The following is a 27,628-nucleotide window of genomic DNA, read 5'->3' as shown; positions in this document are numbered from 1 at the left end:
CTCCTCTCCCTGCCCCTGTTGTCCAGCAGCGCTGTGAAGCTGCAGACGCCCTCCCCACCTCTTTGTGCCGTGCTCCTGTTGGTGGGGGCTGTCCTGGTGCAGTAGGGAACACCGTGTGTTGCCTCAGGGTCTTGCCTGGCTGAGCCAAGTGAAACCAATGTGCAGCTGAAGCTGCGAGCGTGTGTTCTGTCCCTTTCCCTTTGCCACAGCAATTCCTTCTGTCAGGCTGGGCACTCACCTGTGCTGCTCTGACCAACCTGCCCTTGGGCACCTGGGCATGTGGTGGGGCAGGGAAAGCTCAAACTCTGCCCAAAGCCTAGAGAGACATGGCTGGTCCCAGCTGGAAGAGCTTCCAAGCCAGCTGTTCTCTCTCGTCTCCTGTGTGGGTGCAGATCCAGCCCTGCAGGCAGCACTGGAGTCAGGCCACAGAGGTCCCTTGGTGTCTGGAGCTCACTGGAGTGAAGATGCCCCACTGCTGAGGCTCTGTCAAGGAGATCCCTCTGTTTTCTTCTGTGGAGGGGTCTGTGAGCCCAGTCAGAGAAAACAAATGCTAATTAACAGAGAAAACAAAAACTTGGACACATTCCTGTGCTCCTCATTCTTGGTACAACGTTCCTTTCTTGCGTCTCTTGGACTCCCCCAGCAGCGATATCTCCCTGCTGTGAGTTCTCAGTGTTGTCCATGGATGGAGTTAGGGGAGTTCTGAGAGCTCCTCCCCACTCTCTGAAAAGGTCAATGCCTCAATCCAATGAAACATAAGAGGAAACAAATGCCCAAGGAGCAGAAATCCCCAAAGATGTCACATTACATCACAGAGAAGCTAATGGGACGCAGCCGTGGGGTGGGAGTATGTGTATTCCACTCTGTATTATTAATTTATTGGTGCTAAGTATTTCAGCAAGTAACTTCCAGGGCTTCCAGGACTGTCCTAGACTATGTGATCACAAATTGTTCACCAGTGCCACTTGTTCAAGAAAAGCTTTTGTGAACAAGCACATCTCTGAGACTCTAGCTGGTTTATTTTTGCCTTTCAGCTGCTTCCTTCTAAGTCCCTGTGGGAGAAGTTTTTCAACATGAAGAAGAAGGCCAGCATTGCGGAGAATATTGCGCCCAGAACTGGCCCATTTCTAGACATGAGTAAGACCGGTCCAAAGGTAGCCTTTTCCTGCTCTTTTCCTTTTCCACACCTGTTTGATGTGAAGTTTGAAGAGGGTGTGTGCTTGTGACAGTCTTGCCTCCAGCAAAATACCTCAGTGTCCAGGTCCTGTTGTCAGTGCAAACTGCTGGTAGTGGTGGATGGGAGTCCTGATCTGCACTAAGCCAACACAAATAACCTCTGCTGAAGCTGCCTAAGTGTAGCTGCCATTGCTAAAACAATGGGGGGAAGGCTGGGGACACAAAGGCACAAAATTGGCATTTGCCATTCTCCTGATGAAGTAGCCACCTCTTGATTTGGTGTGGTCGCCATCAAATGCTCGGGGTCACAGGATTCCCTTCCGAGTGGCAGCGCTGGCCTTTGAAGGCCGAGGACCTGCAGTAATTACTTCAGATTGAACAAAACGAATTTCATGAATGCTTTGGGTTGGAACAATGTGTTGGACCCTGACGGGGTGTTAGATTTTGCAGGCTGCCAATGTGCAGGGGACTCGCCCTGGGCAGAGGGGAATGGATGTGCTTTATCTGCATCAGAGCCTACCTAGAGGTGTGTTTAAAGCTGCTTTTCTGGCAGGACTGGCTCAGTATAAAGCACAGTCCAAAGGGGTAGGTGACCGAGGTGGGCTGTTGAGCAGGAAATTGGCAGCAAGAGACGCTGGTTAAGGATTGCCCTGGAGAGGGGCGTTGGGAGCACCTCAGGGAAGGGCACAGCCAAGGGACAGGGTGCTGCAGCCAGTCCCTTCAGCAGGCTGTGTCTCCTGGGGAGTCACACAGGAGGCCTGCTTGTGTCTCTGGAGTGACAGCAGTGTGGCTGGAGAAGGCTGACAAAGGGGAGAGTTTTCTCAAAGCAATGTCTCTGCTCCACAAGCATTTGCTGTTGTTGTGTCATCCCAGATGTGCCTCTACAATGGTATCATGTAAAATGCAATAATTACAAGAAAGCACCCATTTAAAGCTCATGGAAAAAGGAGTCACCAACTTTACTTTCACCCAAGTTGCTGAGAAAATAACTGAACCTTTTCCTCATTCAGCACTCATTTGTCTTTTTCCTAACTTCTGTGTTACTTTATTTTTGCTTTTACCTCTGTTTGAAACGCACTAACTTTTAAATACAATTAAAGGGGACAAAATCATCAAAGCAAAAGAAAACTATTTATTAGTAACAAAAGCCAGGGACCTCATAAAACGGGAAAATTGGACAGGACAGAACGCACATCCAACCAATATGATTAATGCAACATTCTCCCCTTATTCGTGATAAGATGGCAGTTTATATACACTCCCATATAGTTTCCAGTTTACAAAGGCACTCTGATTGGCAAGCTAACATTGTTTACCTTTGCCTTGAGGTGGTCAGGCTTTGCACACTGCAGCTCTACTCTAATTCATGCTCGGATAGCTCATTACTTTGTAGTTACCTTAACATAATTTCTGACTGCGCCACAACTGAATTCTCACTGCATCAAAGGCTTCGAGGCCCCACCAAGGCCGCTTATCAGGGCCTGTCTGAGGGGGTAGCTCAAGTCTCACTCCAGACATAAATCATGCCCTCTCTCTCTCAGAAATTCTGTAACAAGTAAGAATTCAGGTGAGCTGGGCATGTCTCCCTCCCCCCAGAGACGAACAAACACACCCTCTGAGAAAATGGCAATCTTCCTATCTCCTTTGTACCCCGCCAGGGCGGTCCCTGTCCCCTTTCCCCTTGGATGGGTACTCGGGAACTTCCATTCTGTCCAGCTGACAGCTCTTCTGTCCCCTCCCCTCTCATCCTGCTTCCTTTTGGTCAGCTCTTCAACCCTGTCCCTCTCACAGCAGCACCCAGCAAACCAACCTGAACAAATCCAAACCACAAACAACACACAGAACCAGCAAATTCCATTCTTTCGCTAGATAACCTTTTGGCTTCAGCAAAATATCACCTCACCTCTCACACCTCCTCTGGTACTGTTCTCTTCTTACTGATGTCTAAGTTCTAGATAAAAAAAAGATACTTGCAGTTGTGTGGGCCTTGGTTTCCCTGTCTCAGAGTAAAGGACATCCTAAAATAATTTCCCATAGAGTCTGATGTAAATTGGTGGGTTTTACTTACTCCATGAGTGCTCACTCAGTGCCCCAGAGCTCTGTGACCACACGGGCACAGGGCTGTGCTTAAGGTAAGTGCTGCCTGGCATTGTGGAGAAGGAAACCTGGAGAAATACGTGCCAAAAGAGCAGCTTGGCTTGAGCCTGCTCCGTGTGGCCCAGCAGCTCTTGATCAGCTCAGAGCAGAGGTGGTGAGCCACTGTTTGCCCAGTGTGGGCTGGGCAGACGTGCTCACCCAGAGCCTGTACTTCACTGGGGATCAGTGTAAGGGATCCTTCATGACCCTTCCTCCCCGCAGCTGAACCTTTCCCTGCTCTCTCTCGCCTCTCCAGTTGTCGTCAGTTCCCCCGAAGCAGAACTTGCTTCAGATTTCCCCACCAGAGGTGGTGTTTCGGGGTTTTGTCGCTCATGAGGTCTCTGAAATGGTGGTGTCTCTCGTGAATAAGGACAAGGTAAGTGCTGGGGGGTGGAGCTGTAAGAGTGTGCTGGAAGAGGAGAGTGGTGTAATTGCCAGAGTGTACAGCAAAGCAAGTTACCTGCTGCAGCACATCCACAAGAAAATGTCTCAGCACCTTTGTTCTGCAAGATGGTGGAAATCTTCTTGTGCTGGGAATTCTCCCTGATTTTGGCCATGTGTTGATGGTATCTATCCCAAAGGAGTTGCCTTCTCTTGAAAGCTCTGGATTGATAGGAATGTTGAGGGCTGTACAGTTCTTACCTGCTCTCCTGCTTTGCCTTGAGTGTATACCACATCCTGTGTTTCCCAGGGTAATCTTGGCTCCTCTGCCTCTCTCAGCCTGTTTGGCTCCCTTTGTGCAGCTCACAGTCAAAGCTCAGGGTCTGAGCCTTCTCCACTTGATGCTGGAATCACTTTTCGTTACTGGCACTGGCACTGCAGGAAGTGTGTTCTGAAAGAGCCCTGGGATCAGGCTGATGTAGCAGAAGCAGCAGGAAGCCTTTAGGTGCCACTTTGGGCTCCTGCGAGGCTTCATCCAGCTCTGCTCAGGTTTTCCAAAAGCAGCATGGTGCTCTGCTTTCCCTTTGGCGAACCACAGCACATCCAAAGCCATGTGCTCCGGGAGGTTTTTACCTTCACTTGAAATTGTGATTGTTTTACAGTTTCCCAAGAGAGTTGAGAAGCAAAAAGGTAAAAAATGTCAGCAGTTGTGTTCCACTGTAAAGAGGAAAATGGAGACCATTTGCATTTCAGTCAGGGAAACATTTTCTCAAATGAGCCTTGTGCCAAGAGTGGGCTGGTGGCAAGAGACAGGAGGGAGTCAAAATCATCTGCTTTAGGCTTCTTGAGAGCATTTTGGTGCTCAGGGGTTGATACCTCTGTGCTAGAAAATGCATGTTTGCTGTGTCTGTGTATCCCAGAGGACAGAACCTGGCCTGCTGGCTGCAGGCAGGAATGCCCAGCAGCCCAGCTTGCCTGCACAGGCAGCAAGAACCCCTGGAGAGCCAAGACTGGCTTTTAATTCTGGAACCACACTGTTGAGTCAGTGCTGGTCATGTTTCTCCAGGCAGAAAATGCCTTCGAAGCCCATAGTCAGTAGGCACAGCCTGTCTGTGTTTCTGTCACTTTTGGCCAGCTGATTGCTCTCATGGTTTTATGATTCTTCCTCACTGCTTTACTGCCCATTTAAATTCTCTTTGCCATCTCCTTGTTTTAGGGGTTGTCTTGCTGTGTTCCTTTTGCTTTTCAGGTTTGCTTTTATTCCCAGGAAGGCCAAAGTGTTTGGTCTCCTCTCTTGCTGGTCTGCCTGCATGACTGTATCCCCAGAACTGCCCCACCCAAACCTCATCTGCTAGAAGAGAATTTCTTCCTTCCCCCAGGATAATGTGCTGTTTTGCTTTCAGACAGCACATTCCCCCTCTGGAACACGGCTACTGCGTGGCTGTGTGCAGGCAGGGGCCAGCAGGTTTTTTGGTCTGGCTGAATATGCAGATGACTTGGTTCAAGTGCTCTGTCTCCATCGTGCTGGTGATGACCTGCTTGGCCCTTCCTTCCCACCAGGCACTGCCCTACTGCCCCTGGCCAAAATGCTGGACCCAGAAGGGATTTGGGTTCACCTTCAGGAATGACGTGCCTGTGGATCCACAGCTGAAAGTGCTTTGGAAAAGGGGTCAAGGAGGGATGTCACCAGGGCATGGACAGGTCTCCTCTTGTCCTGTTTCCACGAGTGACAAAACAATCATTTCATGTCTTTCCTGCAGTTGCCTGAGGTGGTGAGGATCTCCATGGAGAGCTCGCCTTACTTCCAGCTCGTGTGCTCCAACAACGCATACCGTGTTGTGATGCCGGGTGTGCCTGCCCATGTGCGCATCCGCTTCACCCCTGGCAAGGGCAAGGTGAGACTGGAGGAGCCAGAACAGAATTACCCCCAAAGCCGTTGTTTTCCCTGCTCTCCGTGCAGCCCCATTCCATGCTGTGAGCCTGGCTCCAGGCCGTGGGCAGGCAGCCTGCAGCCAGTCACAGCTTGGCTCATGCTGCCAGGCACTGCGCCCAGGCCTGACAGGCTCTGCTTCCCTCCCTGCACATTCCTGAGCATCCCCGAGGCAAGATGCAGGGGAACAGGAAAATGACAGAGGGGTGTTGCTAGATCTTTGGCCATCTCTAGGTACAGTGGAAGGAATTTCATTGTTATGGAAAACACTAGAGGAACAAGGAGGTCTGAGAGCTTTCCTCCTTCCTGACTGGCAACAGCTTCCCTGCCTCACCCTGGGCTGGAGCAAAGACGGTGCTTTTTCACACCCTCTGTTCTCCAGCCTTGCAGCTGTGCTGTCCCAGAGCACAGCTGACCATGATACAGCTGCAGGGCCAGGGCAGAGGATGTGCTGTGCCCGTGAGCCCGGCCTGGCACGGGCACACTGGGCTCTAGGTGCCCTTAGCCAGCAGGAGGTTGGTGAGCTGCAGGGGACTTGGCCACCTGCCTGAAAGAGCTCGTGTAGGGCAGGCACGACCTGCAGGCAGAGCTGTGACTCCACAGCAGTGACACTGCTGTGCCTCTGCCTTCATGCCTGTCACTGTGGTGGCTCTGTCAGCTGGCACCCATTCCATGCCAAACCTGCTTTTTTGGGGAGGTTTGAACACCGCTGCTGGGGCCCTGGCAAGTCGGATCTCAGTGCTGTGATTTGGAGGCTTGTTCATACAGAAGGGTTTGGGACGTGGCATGGAAGGGGGAAGCCTTGCCGGCAAACAAAGGGAGGCACTTTCCAACAGCATCCTGCCACCTCTTAGTGCTGTTCTTCTCCTGACTTGGTTGGACAGGCAAAGTTAGAGGGCAGGTCTGAGCCAACCCATGTTTCTGCACCAGGCCAGAGGTGCAGGAGCTCTTTGGGTGCAGCTGGTTTCTCATCTTCTTTTTGCTGCTTAGAGTCAGTTTAACACTTTGTTCTCTTCTCAGACAGTGGGAATACAGAAACCTAAAGAGGAATGTCCTGTGTTCCCCAGCTCCTTAGAAGGGACTTAGGAATTATTTAGCATCATTAAAATTTAGAGTAGAAATTATGGTGGCCTAAGGCAGTTCTTTGGATGACCCAAGTGACAAAAGAGCTTAATGCCACTGAGATAGGTTTTGCAAAGCGTACTGGTGCCCTTAAAATGTGACATATTAGTAGAACTTAGCATTCATTTTAGGGTGGAATAGGTAAATCGATGCCCTTGAAGGGTTATAGGAAATGGTTTTTCTTCTGCCATGGGGATGGCACTAAATGTCCTGTGCTGAGCTAGGTTCCTTTCCTGCAGGATTATTCCCACAAGCTCATCTGCACCACTGCAAGGGAAAGGATAGTTGTGCCAATTCAGGCCATTGGTGCCCCAGCTATCCTGGAGTTCCCTGACCAGCTGGACTTCTCGAAGTGTCCGGTCAAGCACAGCAGCCAGAAGACTCTGCTGGTTCGTAATGTCAGTAAGCGGGCAGCTCGTTACCAGCTGAGCACCCAGAGGTGAGGCTCTGTCCTTGTGCAAAACCCCTTTGGGTGGTACCAGGGCCAGGAATGAGCAACAGAAGGAGCCAGAGCATTGCAGCTGCTGCCCTCTCTTTGTGTTGCAGTCCTTTCTCCGTGGTTCCAGCCACGGGAACTGTGGGCGCTGCTGACACCGTGCAGGTGACAGTGGGATTCCACGCGCTGATGACCGGTGACTATTCGGGGTCTCTGTGCTGCAACACAGGTGAGTGCTGGGCCCTGCACGGGCACAGGACAGTTCTGCACCATGGCTCCCTGTTGTCCCATCCCCCTCCATTCCCTCTAGAGGTCCCTCCCCTGTTCAGCTTTACCCCAAAGAAAACAGAGAACTCCTTGGTGTTTAGGGGGTTGAGAAAGTGGATCCCCTCTAACGGGACTAAGATTTTTGGACTCCCGTCTTGCTGGGAGTTGCTGAGTGGAGGAAGGAGGATCCCTGATTCTCCACTACCGTGTGGCTATGCCTGGGTGAAGTTTTGTTTTATTCCTGGGCAGTGCTGTATGTGAGGTGTGAGGTTTCCATCAGACTCTCTCCAATGCAATGTGTTTCTTGCACACCTCTGTCCCGTATGCTGCTTCTCCACTGGCTTGTCACAGACCCTTTTTCTATACTGCCCTTACACATATATTAGTTTCTGTCTGATAACATTTCCAGGCCCTCGAGTTCCTGTTTGGTGACAAATCAAGACAAATTTTTCCTCGTCCCCATTTCCCAGGCCATTCATGCTGTTGCAAACCTCTCACATCTATCTCCCATGTGATTTCTAGACTGAGGAATCCCAGTCAGTCTTCATCTAGAAGCTGCTCTGTACCTATTAATCTTCCCTTTGTCCCTTTTTTATTTAATCTGAAATGCTCCAGCTTGGTTTTTGAGATCAGAACAATATAAAATATTTCAAGACTGATGCGGCTGTGGGTTTGGGCAGGGAGATGATGATGATTTTCACGGTGTTCATTTTGTAGTGGTTTGTCATATTGAAGAGCCAGGCTGGTTGTGTTTCCTCACCTGTGTCCCCTCGTGCTGTGGGCTGTCACTTCACTTGTTCCTCTGGGCCTCCTTTTGCTGCCCACATGCCCCCAGGCAAATTTGCTTGTCAGCAACAAGGGATCCAAGGGATCAGGAGAGACAGGAGTCCCGTGGGATGCCCAGGGAGAGCCTGGGCAAGCCAGGACTGAACAGGGCTCCTCAGTGTCACCTGAAGGACATTGATGCAGAAATCCCGGGGATCTGAGTGGGTCACCAGAGCACATCTGACAAATCTCACTGCACAGACTGTCACCCTGGGGCCAAATCTGCACAAACACTCTCAGAAATAAGGTGTTTAAGGAGGTGCCCAGACATCCTCATGCTGTACACACAGAGCTGTCAGGATGTGATAAATGGCATGATCCATGGAGCTGCTGACTCAGCTGAAAACTGTGACACTTTCTTCTGTGACCTGTGGTTTGCTTCCATCAGCCAGCTGTTCCTCGTGCTTCCATCAGCCAGTGAGCTGAGCAAAGACTCCCCCTTGCTTTGTTCCAGGTGAAGAAAGTAGCCTCACAGAGCTCCACGCAGAAGCTGTAGAGCTCAACATTGGGTTGAGCACAAATTTCGTGGCGGTTCAGACAACGTTCATCTCCATGTCAAACCACAAAACCATGTTCATTGAGAACAGGAGTAACGTCACGGCCCACTTCCAGTGGAAGGCTTTTCCTACCGAGGAAGGAGAGAATCGAGAGAAGAGGAGGTTGGTCTGACATTTCATATCTCATTTCAGTGAGATACATGGCCCAAGACTAAAACTGACGTGTGGCCTCAGGGGGTGTTGGTGCCTTTGAATGGTTTGGGCCAAGTAAACCATGCCTGGCACTAGGGTGTGTGTCCCTGCTGGCTTCAGGAGCTCAGCACTGAGCATTCCAGTTCCACTTAAACTCCAACTAAGGGTGGCATTTTGGGAAGGAAAGGTTGGTTGCAATGACTGGATTTCCTCAAGTTCTCCTTGGGCTTTCGCCTCTCTAATCTTCTTCTTACATGACCTGGCAATATCCTTAAACAGCTCACCCTCTTTCCAAAGGTGCTACACCCTCTTTTTTTCCCTTAGTTCCTTCAGAAGGTCCCTGCCCATGCAGGCTGGTTGTCTTCCCTGCCAGCTTGTCTTTCAGCACACAAGGACAGTCTGTTCCTGTGCCTTCAAGACTTCTTTCTAGAAGTGTGTCCATCCTTCCTGGACCCCTTTGATTTTAAGGGCTGTTTCCCAGGGTTCTTGCCAAATCAGCCTCTTGAACAGGCCAAATCTGCCCTCCAGAAGTCCAGAGTGAAAGTTTTGTCCATGCCCCTCCTTGTTTCACTGAATATTGAGAACTCTTCTTATTTCACAGTCACTGTACCCCAGACAGTGGTGAAGAGATGAAGTTCATTTAGTTATTAGGGAATTTCCTGGTGATATCCTGTACCTGGGCCCCAGCGAGGCACAGACTTCCCTGTGGAATGGATCCAGTCAATCTACAGGGCCCTCAGCTCCCCTTAGAAGGGAGTCACCTACTACCACTACCCACTACCCTTCTTTTCTTAATTCTTGAGGCTGTGATCTGTCTGACAGACCAAGTGCAGCTGGGAGACTCTCCAGGCAGAATTTTTTCTTTCGTGTCATCTGCCTGACCCTCTGGAGTCAGGCTTCATACCTGTTCTGTCAGGACACCTGGGTAGGTGATGGGAGTCAGGATGGAATTTTATTGCCTCCCCAGGAGAGACCCATTTCCATTCCCCACTGTGTCCTAGGTCTCCTCCTTCTGCCTGATCCCAAGAAGGGCAGAGCTCCTCTGACTCCTGCTCAGCTTCTCTCAGGGTTGGAGGGGTGTAACTCCACCAGTTTATTTCTGTGTCACTCTCCCTGATGCTCCTCAGCCTTTCCACTTCTTCCTTAAGCTCTGCCACTGGGCAGAGCAGATCCTTCAGCTGCTCACACCACACGCAGGTGTCTTCTGCACTTCCTCTGCCATTAACACCAGGCTCAGACCCTCCCTGCAGCCAGGGGCCTGGACAGCTGTGCCCTTCCTGAGGGGGTCTCTTTGAGTTAGTGCACTCCTGCTAGCAGCAGCAGCAATGGCTTTTCAGCATTTCTAAACCATCGCTGGGGAAAAACCCAAAAACATAAAGAAGAAAGAAAAAAAACAAAAAAGGCAAGCACCTCACAACCAGCAAAAAGACACAACCCTCTGCACAAGGAAGGTGGGTGGCTGCACCTTTTGTGCTCAGGCTGCTTGTGCGAGCTGCCACGCAAAACCTGAAAAAACACCAGGCCAAAACTGCCGGGCCAAAACTGCCGGGCCAAAACTGCCGGGCCAAAATTGCTGGGCCAAAACTGCCGGGCCAAAACTGCCGAGCCAAAACTGCTGAGCCAAAACTGCTGAACCAAAACTTCTGGGCCAAAACTGCCGGGCCAAAACTGCTGAGCCAAAATTGCTGAGCCAAAACTGCCGGGCCAAAACTGCTGAGCCAAAATTGCTGAACCAAAACTTCTGGGCCAAAACTGCTGGGCCAAAACTGCCGGGCCAAAACTGCTGAGCCAAAACTGCTGAACCAAAACTTCTGGGCCAAAACTGCCGGGCCAAAACTGCTGGGCCAAAATTGCTGAGCCAAAACTGCTGAACCAAAACTGCTGAGCCAAAACTGCTGGGCCAAAACTGCCGTGGCAAGCCCCTGGTTGCTGAGGGCCAGGTCGCTTGCAGTCCCCAGAGTAATTTTAAATTGCCTGCAAAGGACCAGGAGATTGACCCTTGCCCACCTGAATGGCTTCTGGGCTTCTTGGTTTTCCACTGTTCTCCATCTCCTTACTCAGCATCTGACTTCCATACAAGCTCTGTGTGTTAACAAAAACCCCATGACCTTCTCTGGCTACTTCCCTGGGCTCTTTATTTCCATTTCTTCCCCACTTCCCTGCCTCAGCCTGGACCCCAGGTGATCTGCTTTGCCCTCAGAAGCAACTAGGTTTCCCCAAAGTAAACTTCAACCTGGTTGCGGTTTTGTGGGTTTTTTCCAATTACATTTGTTTTCATGCCAGTTTGTGTCCTAGACTGCCACCAGGACATTTTGTTCTTCCTTACTTCCAGTCTTAGGCATGGTTGTAGCTCCAAGGCCACTGTCCTGCTGTCAGAGCAGCTTTTGAGATCTCAGAGCTGAGAGGACTTTTTAATGAGAGGACACAGTGCAGGATCCTTTCCCTCTCAGGACATTCTACTACCATGCACTGGGATGGGACCCAAAAAGCTCTGGGTCATGAAAAGGCCTCTCCAGGAGTTTGCTGTCTCCCTCCTGCACAACAAAGTCCCCTCACCTCTCAGAGCTTCTGTTTTCATGCATAAAACCTTGAATATCACTGAAGAGGTGTGGTGCCTGAATGTATCAATTTCCTTTGGAAGTGCTGTGGGATGCTCTTGTGAAAGGCAGAGTAGGGATCAGGGCAGGTCCAAAATGGCAGAAACAAAGAGTGATGCTGGTAACACGTAGCTGCAGCCCAGCTTCGTCTCCCCTTCCCAGGGAAGTCCTGCTCCATGATCTTTATCTGCCTCCCCTGAGCAGCTCAGTGGTAGGAAAATCCACTTGAAGTGCCTGGTCGGTTCTCCCTCAGTTTTGGCAGAGGCTTTGAGCCAGGAAGTTCTCTCTGGCTTTGGAAACATCTCCTGAGCTTGCAGGTGTGGAGTAAAACGACCTGCTGTGCCAGTGAACAGCAAGTTATCCTCTGATCCATGTGGGACCCCATGGCCTGGGGTCAGCCCTTGCTGGGGAGCTGCTGCTGCTCCTCCCCAGGTGCTTTGCCCTCCTGCACTCACACTTCCCTCTGCAAATATGTGGCTTATTAAACGATCTGCTGGCCTTGTCTCTCCCGTGGCTGCAGGCAGTGTCGTTTTCTGCGGCCGTGGTCAGAGATGTCACAGGAAAACTTAACGGAGGAGGAAACATCAGAGTCAGAGATGGGCTCTTGTGAAGATCACACTGCCCGCCTGAGCAACAAGGTCCTGGCGGAGATAGCAAAGGTGCAACAAGACCCCATGCTGTTCTCCGATGACATTTTTTTCATTGAGCCAGTGGTAAGTGATAGCTGAGAACCTCATTTTCCTCCTTCCCCTCTTCCTCTTCCTCCTCCTCCTCCTCCCCCTCTCCCTCCTCCCACCGGGATGCGGTCACTGGCAGATCCTCAGCTGGCCCGATGTGCTGGGAGGGAGGACATGGAGTTTTGGTGCAGCTGCAGAGCTCCCTGCTGGAAGCATTTCTGCCCTGCAGGCTCAGGGCAGGGCTGGGAGCCTGACAAAGCCGAGCTCTGCTGCCAGGGCTCGAGCTCAAGGGCGCTCTGTGCTGTCCTGCAGTGTCCACAGGGAGCAGTTCTTGTAGGCAGGGGCTCAGCAGAGGGTGTTGGAGCTCTGCCAGTTCACATAGTGACCTCAGGCTTGCCATGGTTAATCATAGAAATGCCCATCCCCACCTGTAACCACGCCTTGCACTATTTCTGAGTGTCCCTTCCAGTGTCCTCTGAGAGCTTGGACACAAGGGTGGAAGGTTTAAATGGGCCTTTTGAGTTCTCCTGCACACAGGGACAGAAACCCTTTTCCTTTTCTGTTTGTGCAAGCAAACCCCCACATCCTCCCATCAGCCAGAGCCCTGGTTCTGAGTACTGAAGATGTGAGAGATGATGAGTGCCTGGTGTCTGCACAGTGCAAAATCCCTTCTCATCTTGGAGTAAACCCCAGAATAATCCCCACTGCTGCTTTCTTTCAACACAGGTTAAATTAATATTTTTATTTCCAAGGAAGGGGATCATGTTCTCTTCTTGTGAAGAGCCATGAGTGCACAGTGGCAGTTGCATCCCGCTGTAGCTGACAGCAGCATGATGTGACCAAGGGCTTGTGTCAGAGCAGTAGGAACATTGTGGAGAGTGGGAGCTGATCAGCTGAGCACTGAGAGCTTCCAGCAGTGTGCTGAGCTGGGTTTGGAGTGTTTCCTTGGGCTCCTTGTGTTGTTCACTCATCACTATGCTCTAAACTAAGGCTTGCAGGACTGTGGTTGAAAGCAAGAAATGTGAAGTTTGAAGATAAATGTTTTGCTGTCTCTTTCTGTTTTAGGAGGGAGAAATTGGGCCGAATAGTTCTGCTGAAATCAAGGTGACCTTCAAACCCACAGAGGCACTGGAGTACCGAAGTGTGGCTTACTGCAACATCTCAGGTCCAGCTCCTTTCCCCTGCTTCTCTCAGCCTCAGTGCAGCCATGGTGCAAGCCTGAGCCCACTGGGCTCCCCTGTAACTGCTGGGAAGAGTCCCTGGCCAGCAGGGCAGTGCTGGCACATCCCCACTGGCCCTGCAGCTTCCAGGGAGTCTCCTGTGCAAGGCCAGGGCTCAGAATCCTGTGTCTGGGCTCCTGAACCCAGAACAATCCAGGCAGTGCAGGGAGAGGTTTTCCTGCCATGGCTTTGCCAGCATTTCCTCAAAGGCCAAAGAGCTGCAGAGCACAACAGCTTTAGTGAACAAGCACTGAACCCTCTAGGCCACTGACCTCCAGGATGGGTCCATTTGACACAGATCCATCATCAGGGGGTAGGAGCTGAGTTAGAAATGGGCTCCGTGACCCTGGATCGCTCCCACTGCCCAGACACCACCAGACCAGAGTGGCCTAGCCCTGCTGAGCCCAGGGTGTTTGTAGAAGGAGCACCCTTGGCCAGCACCTGCCTCTGTCCCTGTGCGGGAATTGTCACCTTGCAGCTCAGTCTGTGGAAGGAGAACACAATGCTGAGTGCCAGAAGTTGAGGATTTTGGCAACAAAGCCGTGTGCTACTGGGCCAGGTAGTTTGGCAATTGCCAAACTCTGTATGAGCTTTGTGCCTGCACTGAATGGATTTCAGAGCTCCTCTAAGTGCATGGGAAGGACACCACAGAATTATAGGAAGGTCAGGATGGAATGGACCTTAAAGGCCTCTGGGCAGGAACACCTCCCACTAGATCAGGGAACTCCAAGCCCATCCAGCCTGGCTTTGAACACTTTCAGGGCTGGAATCTCCACAGCGCCCCTGGGGAACCTGCTCCAGTGTCTCACCACCCTCACAGTAAAAAATTCCTTCCTAATATGGAACCTAAATTTCCTTTCTTTCAATTTATACCCGTTACTGCTTGGCCTGCCACTACAGGACATCAGAGGTGTTTGAAACTCAGCAGACTGGTGGCTAAGATTGGAAACCAGCCCAAGGAATGGGTTAGAAATTGCAAGTCAGCCCCAAGGGATATCTCCTGAGGGAACAGAAGGGTCCATATCTTCTCCTGCAGCATCAGGAGCTGGTGGCATCCAGCTCAGAGTCAGGGACTCTCACTGAGGCAGCCTGGAAACTGCAGTGTAACAGAGGGAATTATTGTACTGAAATGGACATCTCTCCCCAGGCTGTGAGAGCAGGCTGCCCCTGCGCCTCAGAGGACACGGCAGAGGACCCCTGGTTGTACTGAACTGTCGCACACTGAACCTTGGGAACGTTTCTGTCAACACCCCCCACGTTCGTGAGGTGAGCAGCAGGACTTGGGATGGATCCTGATGGCTCCTGAGGCAGCAGCAAGCCTGGTGGTGACTTACTAAAATATGAATATCGATCTAATATTGATATCCAACTGAGATGGACAAAAATTCTCCAACAGTGTAAAGTTAGAAAGTGCATGTTTATTGCATCATTAGACAATAACTCATGAGAAGGGAAGATTCCACATGTATTTCCATTTTGCTTTCTTGCTGCTGCAGGTGCAGCTGGTTAACCTAGGAGCTATTGATGCTCCCTTCACCTATATCTCCTCACATGCAAACGTGGGCTTCTGCTTCAAGTTTGCACCCAAGGAAGGCATCATTGCACCAGGCGGGACCCAGACGATCCAGGTCTCCTTCGGTGCCACCGTGCTGGGGACATTTGAGGAAGAATTCCAGTTCAGTGTGGCTGGATCTCCTAGGCCTGCAATCCTGACTATCAAGTAAGGACTGTGGGAGCTTGGTGGGCACATCTGTGGCTGTCTCTGGGACATCTCCCTCATTTTGGGGCTGAGCAGAGAAAAAAGGTTTTTCCTGAGGTTTTGATCTCTGCTTTGATCCTGGAATTGCCTTAGTGTGAGGATGCCTCCTGGCCTGTGTGGGTACCTGGGAGCTGGCACTATCCTCCCTGTAGGGATCTCCCTCTGCCTTGGGCCATGGCAGGCAGTGGGATGGATCAGCTTTGGGCAGTAGCTGCTCTGGGATGTCCCCCTGAACAGCCAGCAAGGCCCCCAGGGCTTTGGAGGTGGGCCAGCCTGGGTGATTCTGCACCAGCAGCAGTGTTTGTAAAAATTCCCATTAATAATCCATCCCAGATGGGCAGCAGCAGCCTCACCTCACCTCTCACAGCCATGCTGTGGGGCACGAGCCGTGCTCTCAGCTCCTGTGCAGAGAGTGCCCTGGGAGCTCCTTTCCACAGCCAGGAGAGGGCTGATGTGGGACACAGGGAAGTGTGCAGCAGGAACTGTCCCAAGGACAGGGGTGTCATCCCGTGGGCTGGTGCCATGGCAAGAGAGAATCCTGGCCCAGCAGAGGGGAGAAGGGCTGAAAACAGGGGAGGCAGAGCTCATTCCTCAGCACCGCAGCAGCATGAGGGCTTGTCCCTGCTAGCCTGAGCCATGTGCTGCTAGGATCGTGTAGGGTCAGCAGGAGAGCTGATGCTGGCTGCTCTGGAGCTGTGGAGCTGGGAGCTGCTGTTGGGAGGCACTGGGTCAAGGCAGTGAAGGAATGAAAGCAAACTGCAGTCGATTATACCAATGAGATAAGGGAGATGGGTTAAAAAGAACAAGAAAGTTACTACTTAGCAAGAGAAAAGTTGTGAGTAGGTCTGCCCATAGTAGAAAAACAAGTATGCTGGCTTTGTTTTTAGAGGAAAAGTGCTGTTTTTTTACTTTGGAAATCAAGAGGGAACATTTCACCATCAAATAATTGTTTCTGCTCAGTCCCTCCCCCGAACTGCTCATGGGATGTTATTGCATAAGCAGCTTTGTCCTTGAGCAAGGGCAGGTGTCTCTTGTTGGGAGGTGTAGAGCAGAGCCAGTGGCAGTCCTGGGAATACAACAGAAGGCACAGCTGGTCCTTGATTTTTAACCAAAGGGCAGAGTGGGCATCGATTGGCATCAGCCATGAAATAAACTCATGATGTTGTGCAGCTTCAAGTGCTGATTTCAGTGGATGTTGTGGCTTTTGGAGCCTGTCTGCTGAGTTTAAGGACAGGTGAGGTGGTGTGCTAGATTCAGGACACCCCTGTTTGGTTGTTTAAGCTATTGCTCTTGGCTGTGCCAGCTGGTGCACTGGTGACAAGCTGGTCCTTTCCTCCAGGATTCATCTGTCCACTGTGTAGGACTGTTGCTGCTCTTTTCAGAGGGTGTTTGGGGCTCCCTTGGCTTCATGTCTCAAAACTCTGTAATGATTGTGTGGGTCAAAATCTCCTGAGAAAGCTCCTCCATGGGAGCAGCAGTTGCAGCTAGGGAGTAGCAAAGCAGGAAAGGTTACAGAGGTTTGTGGGGACACCTTTATGTCCATCACGTTACAGATGGGGAAACTGAGGCACAGAGCCATGTCTGGGTGTGTGTTCAGGGTCCTTCATGGGACCACCAACAACCAGGGGGCTTTTCCTGCCTGCCCTGTGCCCAAAGCCCCATCAGTGGCTGTTGGCCGCTGGCCACTTGGCTTTAGCTGCCTCCTGTCCGCAGGGGCACTGTGCTGAGCACGTGGCGGGGTGTTGATTTCAAACCTGCCCTGACACCAGGTTTTACACCCCCGAGCCACGACAGCCAGACCTCTGCTTTAATTCCCTTTAACCAAGCCATCTCCTCCTCTGTCCTCGCCATGGCAGGGGCAGTGTCACCGCACCGACTTCACTCTCGGACACCATTAAGCTCAACTTGGAGGACATCTCCTCTGGTGAGTGTTCCCTGGGCTGGGACACAGCGTGGGGGATCTGTGCCTTCCAAAACGGAGCACTGGAACATAAAAGCATCCCTCAGTCATGGTCTGCCACAGCAGCCTCTTCAGGGTGTGAACTCCAGGGCTGCCGGGTGTGAGATTGAATAGAACCAATAGAATAGAAAGACAGTATTTTTGCCACTGTGAGATCAAATAGAACCAAGGAAAAAAAAGTCAATATTTTCTGGTGTCCCTGTCCTGGTTTAAAAGGCAGATGTCTGCCAAGGGAGGCGGGAATCTTCCTGGAATGGAAAGATGACCCCTTCCCTCCAAATTGTTATACCTTTGAAATTACGGGGCTTCCAGGCAAAAATATGGGAAAGGGAATAACAATTCTTTACTGGAATATATCGGCACAAACAACAACACAGTAACAGAAGTTTCCACGGGAGGGAGGGAGGGAGGGAGGGAGGGAGGGAGGGAGGGAGGGAGGAAGGAAGGAAGGAAGGAAGGAAGGAAGGAAGGAAGGAAGGAAGGAAGGAAGGAAGGAAGGAAGGAAGGAAGGAAGGAAGGAAGGAAGGAAGGAAGGAAGGAAGGAAGGAAGGAAGGAAGGAAGGAAGGAAGGAAGGAAGGAAGGAAGGAAGGAAGGAAGGAAGGAAGGAAGGAAGGAAGGAAGGAAGGAAGGAAGGAAGGAAGGAAGGAAGGAAGCTTTCTTGAGCTGCTTCTTCCCCACCCTTATCACTGCTGAGGCACTTGTTAAGTTGCCTTTTGAATAAATGAAACAAGAAAGGCAACAGTAATCACAGTGACCAGAATGGGTGTGAACTCATGTCACTCACTGTTTATGTATTTTGAATACAATGGGAGTGTTGGCAGACTTAACAGGGAATTTTGAAGCTTGAATTTTCAGAGTAAATGCTCGGTCTGGGTGCACACTCGTCCCTGAGAGATAACTGGTGCTGGTTTGAGGCGGGCGAGGGAGCTCCTCCCCATCAGAGAGAGAGAAGCTTGCAGTGTTCAGCAGGGCTAGGAGTGGGCATTTTCAAGGCTGCAGTCTGGAATCAGTGTCAAAGGGAACTAAGTGACAATTAATTCCTCGTGCAGCTTCTCAGTGAGCTGTAGTTCAAATAATAAAGAACTAAACTCCAATCACACTTTCATCCTACCAGGATATTCACACCAGGAGTCATGCCATGATTGGTGCCTAAATGGACATTTGTGTCCTTTTCCTAGGCTCTCCCAACACCAAGACCTGTTGCCTCACTGACACCTCCCCGGTGTTCCATGATGGCCTTTGGAGAAAAAACTGCTTCCCAAACCTGCAAATCCAGCCCAGCACGCTGGAGTTCGTGGGTGGCACTGAAGAAGTGCGCTCTCTGGAGATGACCAACTGCAGCCCTCTTCTCGCCAAGTACCACTGGTCACTCTGTTCGGACAGCCAGGCGGACAAGCTGGGGTATGTGCACCTTTGCCCTCTCCTTGGAGCTCTTCTTCCTGGTGCCCTGTTTGTACTTGGCAGAGAACAAAGCTGTTGGCCTAGGATCTGACAGACTGCTTCTGGCTTTTCCTTGTTCAAATAACACTGACCAGCTGTGGTCAGCCTGGATGCTCCGAGAAAAGGTTTTCCACCAATTTGGTGCTGCCTAGCCCCCATAGGGGTTTCCCCTGGGAAGGAAAGCTGGGGTGAAAGCTGCTTTCTCAGACCTCTGTGGCCTGAGGCAATGTCACCTTGATGAAGGGCTCCTAGTGCCAGCTGCACAGTGCTGCTGGAGCCCCTTCTGGCCCCTCTGCTTTGGGATGGGTCCTCTCTGCAGGAGCTGCTCTCTGCTCCTTGCCTTCCTCCCTTGTACTGTGCTGCAGGATGCCCAGAAAGTCCCAACACCAGAGAAAAGCTACCTGGTGCCTGGGCTGTTGCTGAATGTCTGTTAGCTTCCCTTTCCTTCTTTGCTGAGACAACTCCTTTAGTGCCAGGATGATTTCCCTCCCAGGGGTCAGCTTTCAGCAGACACCTTGGATCTTCACTCCCTTTTTTTGTGACCCGTTACTCGTTTTGACTTTTCCCCTGCAACATGTCCCTGGTGGGTTTTGTCCTGTTTGACAGCAGGACTTGCTCATCACATCATCTCATATCCCTGCCTCCCTCAGAGTTTCTGCTTTAGAGTGAAAAATGTCGTTGTCTGGGCAACTGGGAAGTTGCTTCAAACCATTCATGAAAACTAAAGACAGTGGAATAGATGATTAGGGGTCTTTTGGGGGTTATGACGAGACTGCCCCTCACACAGAAATTAAAAACAGCATTAGGTAGCAAGCTACAAAGCTAAAGGCAGTGATTCCTTGGGGAGCAGGTCATTACAGGCCCTGAATGCCTGTCTGGGGATGGAGCATCCAGGTCGTGTTTGACTGTGTGGGGAGCACTTGCAGCTCAGCAGGGTGACAGGCAGGCACGGCTCAACTGTGTCCCTCGCGTGGCATTAGAAACACAAGCAGAGTTACCCTAGGCACCTGCTTCAATTTAAAATGGGGAATGTGACCTGAGTCACCTGGGAGTGTTGGAAAATATCAACCAACCCCCCCCAACACTGTCAGGGAATCATTCCTGATAAATACCTGGTGGAGCTGCAGAGGTTCTGGCACTGGGCACTGGGGTTTGCTGGGCTGGCTCCTCACTGGCCGGGTCTGCCCCTCGGTGCCTCAAACCCCACCTTTCTGCTTGCCTTCTGTGTCTTTCCCTCTGCCACTTCTTGCATCCCCACAAGCTGTTAATCCCTGTCCTCTGTAGGTGTTCAATGCAAGCAGTTGCAGCTGCTGCACTGCTGCTGCCTGGGCGTCATCCCTGGGCTGCCTTTAGAACAGACCTGCTCCAGCCTGGATTGGGAAGGGCTGGATCAGACCATTTCTCAGTTCAGCACTCCAGCACCCACCCAGGGGCTGCATCCTGAGCAGGAGCTGCTCGTGCAGGTGTCCCTCCGTCCTCCCTCCCACTGCAGGTCCCTGTTCACATTTCTGTTGTTTTCCAGGTATAAGCTTAACCCACCTAAATTCAAACCCCAACCACCAAAGGAGCAGAGAACCTCCCGTTTGGATTGCTCAGCATACAGAAGGAGATTCAGGATTATAAAGGAGGAGGTAGACAGTGCCCTGAAAGAAGCACGGGATTTTGCCCAATCTTTAGGAACAGAGGTAGATTGTTTTTGTACACACACTGCTTGTGTTGTCTCCCCAGCTTGCCACTGACAAGTCACGCTCGTGCTGACCTCCCTTTCTGCTGCCCTGCTGTCCTGTGCCCCTGTGGGTTGGGCAGCAGGGCCCGTGGCTGGGTATGGGGTGCGTGGGAGGGAGAAACAGGAGAGTTTTCCTTGGAGAAGCTCACTCAGATCCTACAGACCTGTGCTGAGTGTGGGATTTTTGTGCCTGGTTTTCTTCACAATGTAAGATGGGACTTTTATCTGCATCATCATGGTAAGAGCTCCAGCTTCCTTCCCAGAGCAAGCTGTGATGAGTCCTGATCTCCATGTACCCTTTTCCCAGCCCAGCCAGACTACCTGTTTCCAGGTGTCTGCTCTCACCCGAGAGCTGGTATTGCACTGGTGGCCCTGAAGTTATCTTACAAACTGAGATTTTGCAAAGTGGCTGTCTCTTCCTCCTGGCATAGAAAATGGCTTGTTTTTCAGGTGCCACCACAAACTCCTGGACCCCCTCACCTGCCACTGGAGCTGGCAGGAATCACGTCCTCCGTGGATGCACCTCACACTCCCCTCGAAGCGGAGGAGGTAAGAGGGAATCTGTCTCACTTGCCCATTGCCAGCGTGGCAAGCAGGGCTGTAGCTCCCAGTCCCACTGGTGGCCCCCAGCACTGCCCACAGAGGGGCCTCACGTCCCTCCAGGCCCATACAAAGTGCTGCTGAACCAACTGGGTGTTGGCGGGGCCGTGCAGGACATGCTGTAGGGCTGCCCAAGGACGCTGTGCAGCACCTATGGAGGGCATTGCTCCCCCTGGACCTCGTCAGCTGGTCCATAGGAAATTTTTGCAGGAGCTTTTGCTGTAGCACCTGGAGAAAGCAGGCTACAAATCAGAGAGAGGGGGGAAAAGCCTCAGGAGTCAGATGAGCGGGGCGGCTGGAGTCCTTCCCTGAGCTCCCTGAGCTCCATGAGCTCTCACTCTGAGTCTCCTCCTTTTCTAAAAGCAGTAAGAAATGCTTTTTAAAGGCATGTTGTGCATCAGAGAGAATTTCTACTGCCAGAAGACATCCCAGTTCACTTTAATGTAGTGTATTAATTAGCGCATTGATCCGTGAGTATGGGAGAAGATTTTCCCCATGGTCCCTCCACTGGTCAGTGGCATGGATGCAGAATGAGGTTAGGGTGATTTTGGCTGTGTTTGGGAAATAGGCCCCTCCAGGTACAGCTGCACTTTGCTCCAAGATGCTCTTCTGCACCCATTTCCATGCTCAACACCTCAATCTCTCCTGTCCTCCATCCAGGCTTTCAGTATCCTGCCGCTGTCAGGTGTGCTGCAGCCAGGAGAGAGCCAGCAGGTCTCCTTCACCTTCTCTGGCCGCCGTGACATCCTCGGCAGCGTGAAGGCGCTGTGCTGTGTGGAGGGAGGCCCCACCTACGAGGTGGAGCTGATCAGCTCACGCCTCAGCTACTCCCTGAGCTGCTGGGAGATCAACTGTGGCCCTCAGGTACCACACACAACCCCTGGCACGGCTCCTTGCCCCGGAACCACGGCCAGTGGGTTCCTGCCCACCTCGGCCCAGGGCTCCCTCCCCTCCCCAGCCCCTTTGTTGGCTCTGGGGCTTGGAAGTACAACCTTTGAGGGACACATCTGGCATCCAACCTGGTTTAAAATAGCCATCTCCAAAAATGTAGGGAGTGCCTCTTTTTCTGGGTACCTAAGACTGCCTCCTGGGGCAGGCAGGGTCCCAGTGGGGATGCCCTGGGGGTCATGTCCCTGAGGCATCCCTCTGCTGATCCACGCCTAAAGCCTGACCTCCAAGGAGATGCTCGTCTAAAGCTCCTGCTTAATCCACAAATAATCAAGGGAAGAAGTTGCGCTTCCAGTCGCTAGAGTTGGAGAGACTGTCCTAGAATAATCCCCACTTTCCAGCTGAAAGCCCACGGATATTTCCAGCTGCTGGCCCTGTCTCTGTTGCCCTGTGTGACTCCCTTGTTGCATGTGTGTTGCTTGACAATAGTTGCATGCCTTTTCTCCTGGAATGCCTCAGTGCTGTCTCTGTTTCTCCTGGCTGTTGGTGACCCCTCAGAGTGCAGAGGGCCTGTGTGCCCCGGTTCATTTATTGCTGGCCCTCACAGGGTTGTTACCACACCTCTGTGTGCTGCCAGAGCTCCCTGGTCCTGCGCAGGTGCCCTGTGCCTGGGGGTTCCCCAGGTTCCCAAGTGCCCTTATCTCCTGCCTGGTCCCTGCTCCCACGATGTGTCTGCTTCCAAGCCCAGGAGAGAGGAAGGAGATTCCCAGCAGCAGGCCTGGGTCTGTAACTTCCCGCTCCTGTGCCTTCTCTCCAGATATTTAATGAAATTGGTCACAGCACGGTCACCCTGGAGAACACTGGCAGCACTGAGTTCACCTGGGTGCTGAAGCCTAACGCTTGTGACCAGCGTCTGCCTGGTGTGTTCCTGGTCAATCCCACCACTGTAAGTAGCACAAGTGACGGACCCCAGCCCTGTGCCAGGTGGCCCAGGAGAGCGTTGAAGGGAAAAAGGAGGGGGAGAAAGGGGGAAAAAAGTCAGAGGGGAAAACCCAAACCTGGCCATGAGAGAGAGAGAGAGAGCTGTAAGCAATTTCTGATAGGGGGAGAGAAGGTCAAACAAGGGCGCTCCTGATAGAATCCCCACGGCCTTGGCTGGTGGGTGGCTCTGCTGTCAGAGGCAGAAACCAGCAGGAGGCATGAATGTGTTGGTCACTGTCCTGTCCTGCTGTCAGGGGAGTAGAGGAGAATTCTTTTTGGTAGATTTCTCGGATGAAAATAAGGCACAAATGCAGGAAGTACTGTATCTGAAAACTGTTTGTTGATAAACAAAGGGTATGGTCCCGACCAGAGGGGGATAGAAAAGAGAGCAGAGAGAGAAAATGAGAAACGGAGAAAGTAACAGAGGACAGGGACAGAGCATTACTGCTGGAACCCTGGGACGCTCCATCGGCGTCCTGCTGGGCAGGTGGAGCAAGTGTGCTGCCAGCTGCACGGTGAAAAACACGTTCCCTCTCCTGTGAACTTGTAAAAAGTTTAATGAAGGACAATAGGAGACAAAGACCACAGAGCAAAGGTTATAACAGCCGGGTGCATCTTGGCACTCAGCCAGGAGCACACTGTCACCTTCGGGGATACCCCTTAAGTGCCTTTTCCATTACATCAGCCTGTTGCATATTCATAGACTCTTTTGCATAGTAAACTTTTTCCCTAAACTAGTTTACATGTTCTAAGAATTGCTTAGCATGGCTCCTCCTTGGATCTGCCCTTTTTGGAGCGTGCCTATTCCTTGGCTGCGGTTTTAGTCCTTTTTTGTCATCATCTTCAGTTTTGGCCCCAGCCCAGGCTGCCTTCAGACGGTGAGTGCTGATGGTTGGCAGAGCTATACAGGTGTCTTCTTCATATGTTCACTGGATGCCATCCCATGCCAGCAGGCACTTTAACCCAAGCACATTATATCAGCTATTTCACTCAGCTTAATTAATAACAGAAATAAAAACAATATCTTTATAACTAAGTTACTTTAACACGACACATATAAGATCAATGTTCATGTTTTTCATGGAGACAGCAGAGCACCAGCTTGCCCTGGCGAGAGGGGAAGCGGCGACAGCAGGGTAGACAGACAGGGAAGAAATGGCTCTGTAGGGAGCCAGGCCCTCCAGGTGCTCCCAGCCCAACAAAGAAACCAAAAATGGCAGGGAAAAACTGGCAGTGCTTTTATATGCTAAGATTCCTCCTGTCATAGATACATATTATAACATTGGCTTTTCGCAAATATTAATATCAAAGCAATGTGACTCCCCTGTGCAGGAAATGCTCTGAGTCTATGTTGTAGAAGGCTGAATAATTGCTTTATTATATCATCTTATAATCTATTGTACTAGAACTATATCATACTAAAAAATACTGAAGAAAAACCTGTGACTGTCTGCAGATAGTCCAGCTTTGACCCAATTGGCCAATCAATCCAAACAGCCATCACCGGTGTCTAATTAACAAATCCCTCCTCAGTAAACAATCTCCATAACACATTCCACATGTGCAAACAACGGGAGCAGCAAATAGAGATTAGAATTGTTTTCTTTGAGCTTTCTCACTGCGTCTCACAACTTCCCAAGAAAAATCCTGGGAGAGAGAATCACGCCTCTCTCTGTTCAGAGAATGTGAATCCACATATAAAATGTGGATTTTATATGTGTGGTGTTAAAATAACTTTGTTATAAAGATACAGTTTGTATTTCTGCTGCTGGTTAAGCTTAGACATGGCAGTGAAATAGCCATGCTCGTGTTAAAATGCCTGCTTGGATGGGATAACACCCAGTGAACACAGGATGAGGACACCTGTACAGATCTGCCAACCATCAGCACTCACTGTCTGCAGGCAGTGAGGACCAAGGCCCAAACTGGAAGCGATAAAGAGAAGGAGCCACAACCCAGCTAAGAAACACACACGCCCTAAAAAGGCAGAACCAAGAAGGGGCCATGTAGAATGGTTCCTGGAATGTGTAAACTAGTTTATGGAAATACATAAGGACTATGAATATGCAACAGCCTGGTGTAATGGAAAAGGTATTTAAGGGGTGTCCTGAAGGTAACAGCGTGCTCCTGGCTGAGTGCCAAGATGCACCCGGCCCTAACAACCTTTGCTGTGGTCTTTGTCTCCTATTGCCCTTTATTAAACTTTTTACATTTTCACAGGAGAGTGAACATGTTTTTCACACTCCCATAACTCAGCCCTTTCAGGAAGACTTGGTCAGGCGGGCAAAGTTTTCTTGGGCTTCGGGGTCTGCCCTCCTCCGAGGGGGAGGTCGCTGGCAGCCCCCAGACACGGAGCCTGCCTGCATTGTCTGCCACCAACCTCCTTTACGCGTGGGATGAGTTAGGGCTCCCAGCACGTGGACAGCCCATATTGTAGTTTTTCACCCCATGTCAGAAAATGGATTTATAGCCTATGCTGAGGCATGACTAAAAATCTAATTGGTTCCTCACAGTCACTCTGGGGACCCTGACAGCTGAGATCTCAGGCTGTGCTGGCACTGGAGCGTTTCTGAGGGTCACCTTAGCCAGGGCGTGATCACACAGGACATTGTCCTTGGCCCTGCCTCCCCACTGCCAGCTAAGCACCACTTCCATGTCCCTTACTAGGCTTGCTGCTCCCTGCCTTCTCCAGCCCTGCTGCTGTGCATCAGCTTTGTGGGGCAGTGAGGGGGCCAGGGAGCGGGGCTGGAAGAGCAGGGAGAAAGATTAGCAGCATCCCACCACTGCCCAAGCCTCTCAGTCCTGCCTGGATGTCTTTGAGCCGAAGCAGCAGTCCTGCCTTTGTCCCTCCTTGCCGTGGGAAGCAATTTGCTTTCCCATTTCTGCATGCCTGAATCCTCCAAGGGACGAGAGGAGCTGCTGGCCCTGCTGAGAGCAGGGGCTTCCCTTCCCCAGCGGCAGCAGAAGAAGTTGTTTTTGTTGAGGCAGGCTCTTGCTGGCAGAGGGCAAAGCCTGTTAGCATCAGGGCTGTGCTCGCATCAGGCTGTGCTGGGGCTGCAGCCTTGTGAGCCCCGGGGAGGACACACGGTGCCCTTTTGGGTACAGGGAAGGTAGAAGGTGTGAGAAACAAAGGCCACTCCTCAGTTAAAATTAAAAAAAAGTTATTAAGAGACAATCGGGGACAAAGTCAATAAAGCAGAAGTAACAGTGCTGGGTGCTTAGCTGCAGCCACAGGCACACCAGTCAACCCAGCAACACCCCTTATCTCCCCTGGGTATTGCATCAGCCTAATACATATTTACAAATGGTTATATATATTCAAAAATTTTAACATAGTTCCTCCTCCGTACCACCTTCATGGAGCATGTGCAGTTGTCCTAGTGGTGGTCATTTGTTACTTTTCAACATATTCAACAGGTTTCCATTGCTTCACTATTAAATGCTAAATGTAATATTATATATATGTTATAAATTAATATATTTATATGTGTATGTTATATACTTTTTATATCTTATAAATTAATATATATTATAAGTGTAATATTATATTAATGGTATAATTTAACATTATATAAATGTTAAATGTTAATATTACAACAACTCTTCACCAACATTAGTATCACAACACAACATTTGCATTAAAAGAACTCTAAACTTTAGCAAAACTTCTTTTACAGAAGTCAACATTATAAACCACATTGTATTTAAGAGTTGTGAAAGCCAACACTGTAATATATTTATCACGAAGGTGGTGTGGTCCGATGGTTTATTCCAGATGAGAGTCTGTCTCCTCAGCCTGTCTGTCCCCTGATCCCCCATCAAACACTCTGATGCATTCCCTCCCTCTTCTCCTGTCCCTGCAGGGCTCCATTGCACCTGGCAAGAAGCAAGTGCTGGAATTCTCTTACATGCCGGGAATACCAGGAGCTTTCACCAGGATTTACCAGCTTAAAGTGGATGACCTGGACCCAAAAAATATCCTCCTGAAAGGAGAAGCGTGCTGTCCCTTGATCAGCGTGAACCTGCCCTGGAACACCACAGGTGGGCACGGCCTGTCTGCCCCCAGGAAGGGCCGCTCTGGTTTTGTTCCCCACCGTAAGCCCATGGGGCAGCTCATGCCAATCCCCACCGAGCCTGGAGGCCTGCAGGACTCCCAGGCCAACTCAAGCCCCCCTGGTTGCTTCATGAGTCTTGAGCAGAGGATGCCATGTGGGCTTTGTCCCAGGAGCCATCCTGCAGATCTTGCCAGCACATCTGGCAGGGTCCTGAAGGATGGTGGCGAGAGTGAAGGGCTTGGGAAAGCTGTAGGAGAGGCTGGCAGGGCTTCTGGCAGGGTTGGATTTGTGTGACATTGCCGAGGATGAGATGCTCCTCGGTGGGGATTGAGAGAACGTGAGGATTCAGCGAGGAGCAGCAGCATTCACTTCCCATAGTGGGCTTGAGGGATTTCTTTCTGGAAGAAACCAGTGTTGGGAGGCAGGGACTTCCCAGCTGAAATGGGACTGGCACTTTGCTCACACTTCTCTTTGCGGACGTTTTCTTCCTTCAGAAAATGAAAAACATGAGAAGCTACTGAAAGAGACTGTAAAACCCCTGCAACAGTACAGTCAGAGGAATAAATCAAAAGTTGTTCAGAAGACTCAGAGCCTGAAGTCTCAGACTCTGAAAACTCAGACTCCAAAGACTCAGACCTCGGAGACTCGGGATGCGAAGACTCAGGACCTGAAGCCCCGTTTGCTTGGCTCTGACATGGTAGTAAGAACAGCTGCAGCCCCGTTTGGCACATGCCACCTTCTCCGTGTCACCTGAGCCCCTTG

The 27,628-nt window shown here is 51.0% G+C and overlaps 1 protein-coding gene across 1 annotated transcript in view; it reads left to right on the top strand.

Moving 5' to 3' along the window:
- The window catches only part of LOC140681553 (hydrocephalus-inducing protein homolog), a 52,496-nt gene that overhangs the window by 121 nt on the left and 24,747 nt on the right, over positions 1–27,628 (top strand). The window contains exons 2-17 of the mRNA XM_072921467.1: positions 1,035–1,154; positions 3,569–3,688; positions 5,454–5,588; positions 6,985–7,184; positions 7,292–7,410; positions 8,728–8,932; positions 12,080–12,272; positions 13,302–13,401; positions 14,604–14,722; positions 14,953–15,176; positions 17,072–17,139; positions 18,355–18,577; positions 20,139–20,301; positions 20,793–20,891; positions 21,603–21,806; positions 22,648–22,776. Coding sequence (XP_072777568.1) covers positions 1,035–1,154; positions 3,569–3,688; positions 5,454–5,588; positions 6,985–7,184; positions 7,292–7,410; positions 8,728–8,932; positions 12,080–12,272; positions 13,302–13,401; positions 14,604–14,722; positions 14,953–15,176; positions 17,072–17,139; positions 18,355–18,577; positions 20,139–20,301; positions 20,793–20,891; positions 21,603–21,806; positions 22,648–22,776 — 2,421 coding nt within the window. The remainder of the gene's footprint in view (positions 1–1,034; positions 1,155–3,568; positions 3,689–5,453; positions 5,589–6,984; positions 7,185–7,291; positions 7,411–8,727; positions 8,933–12,079; positions 12,273–13,301; positions 13,402–14,603; positions 14,723–14,952; positions 15,177–17,071; positions 17,140–18,354; positions 18,578–20,138; positions 20,302–20,792; positions 20,892–21,602; positions 21,807–22,647; positions 22,777–27,628) is intronic.

Source organism: Taeniopygia guttata, chromosome 37 (genome assembly GCF_048771995.1).
Source record: "Taeniopygia guttata chromosome 37, bTaeGut7.mat, whole genome shotgun sequence".
Taxonomy (NCBI): Eukaryota; Metazoa; Chordata; class Aves; order Passeriformes; family Estrildidae; genus Taeniopygia; species Taeniopygia guttata.
The sequence above is the reverse complement of the archived record's forward strand: the minus strand, read 5'-3'. Positions and strand labels throughout refer to the sequence as shown.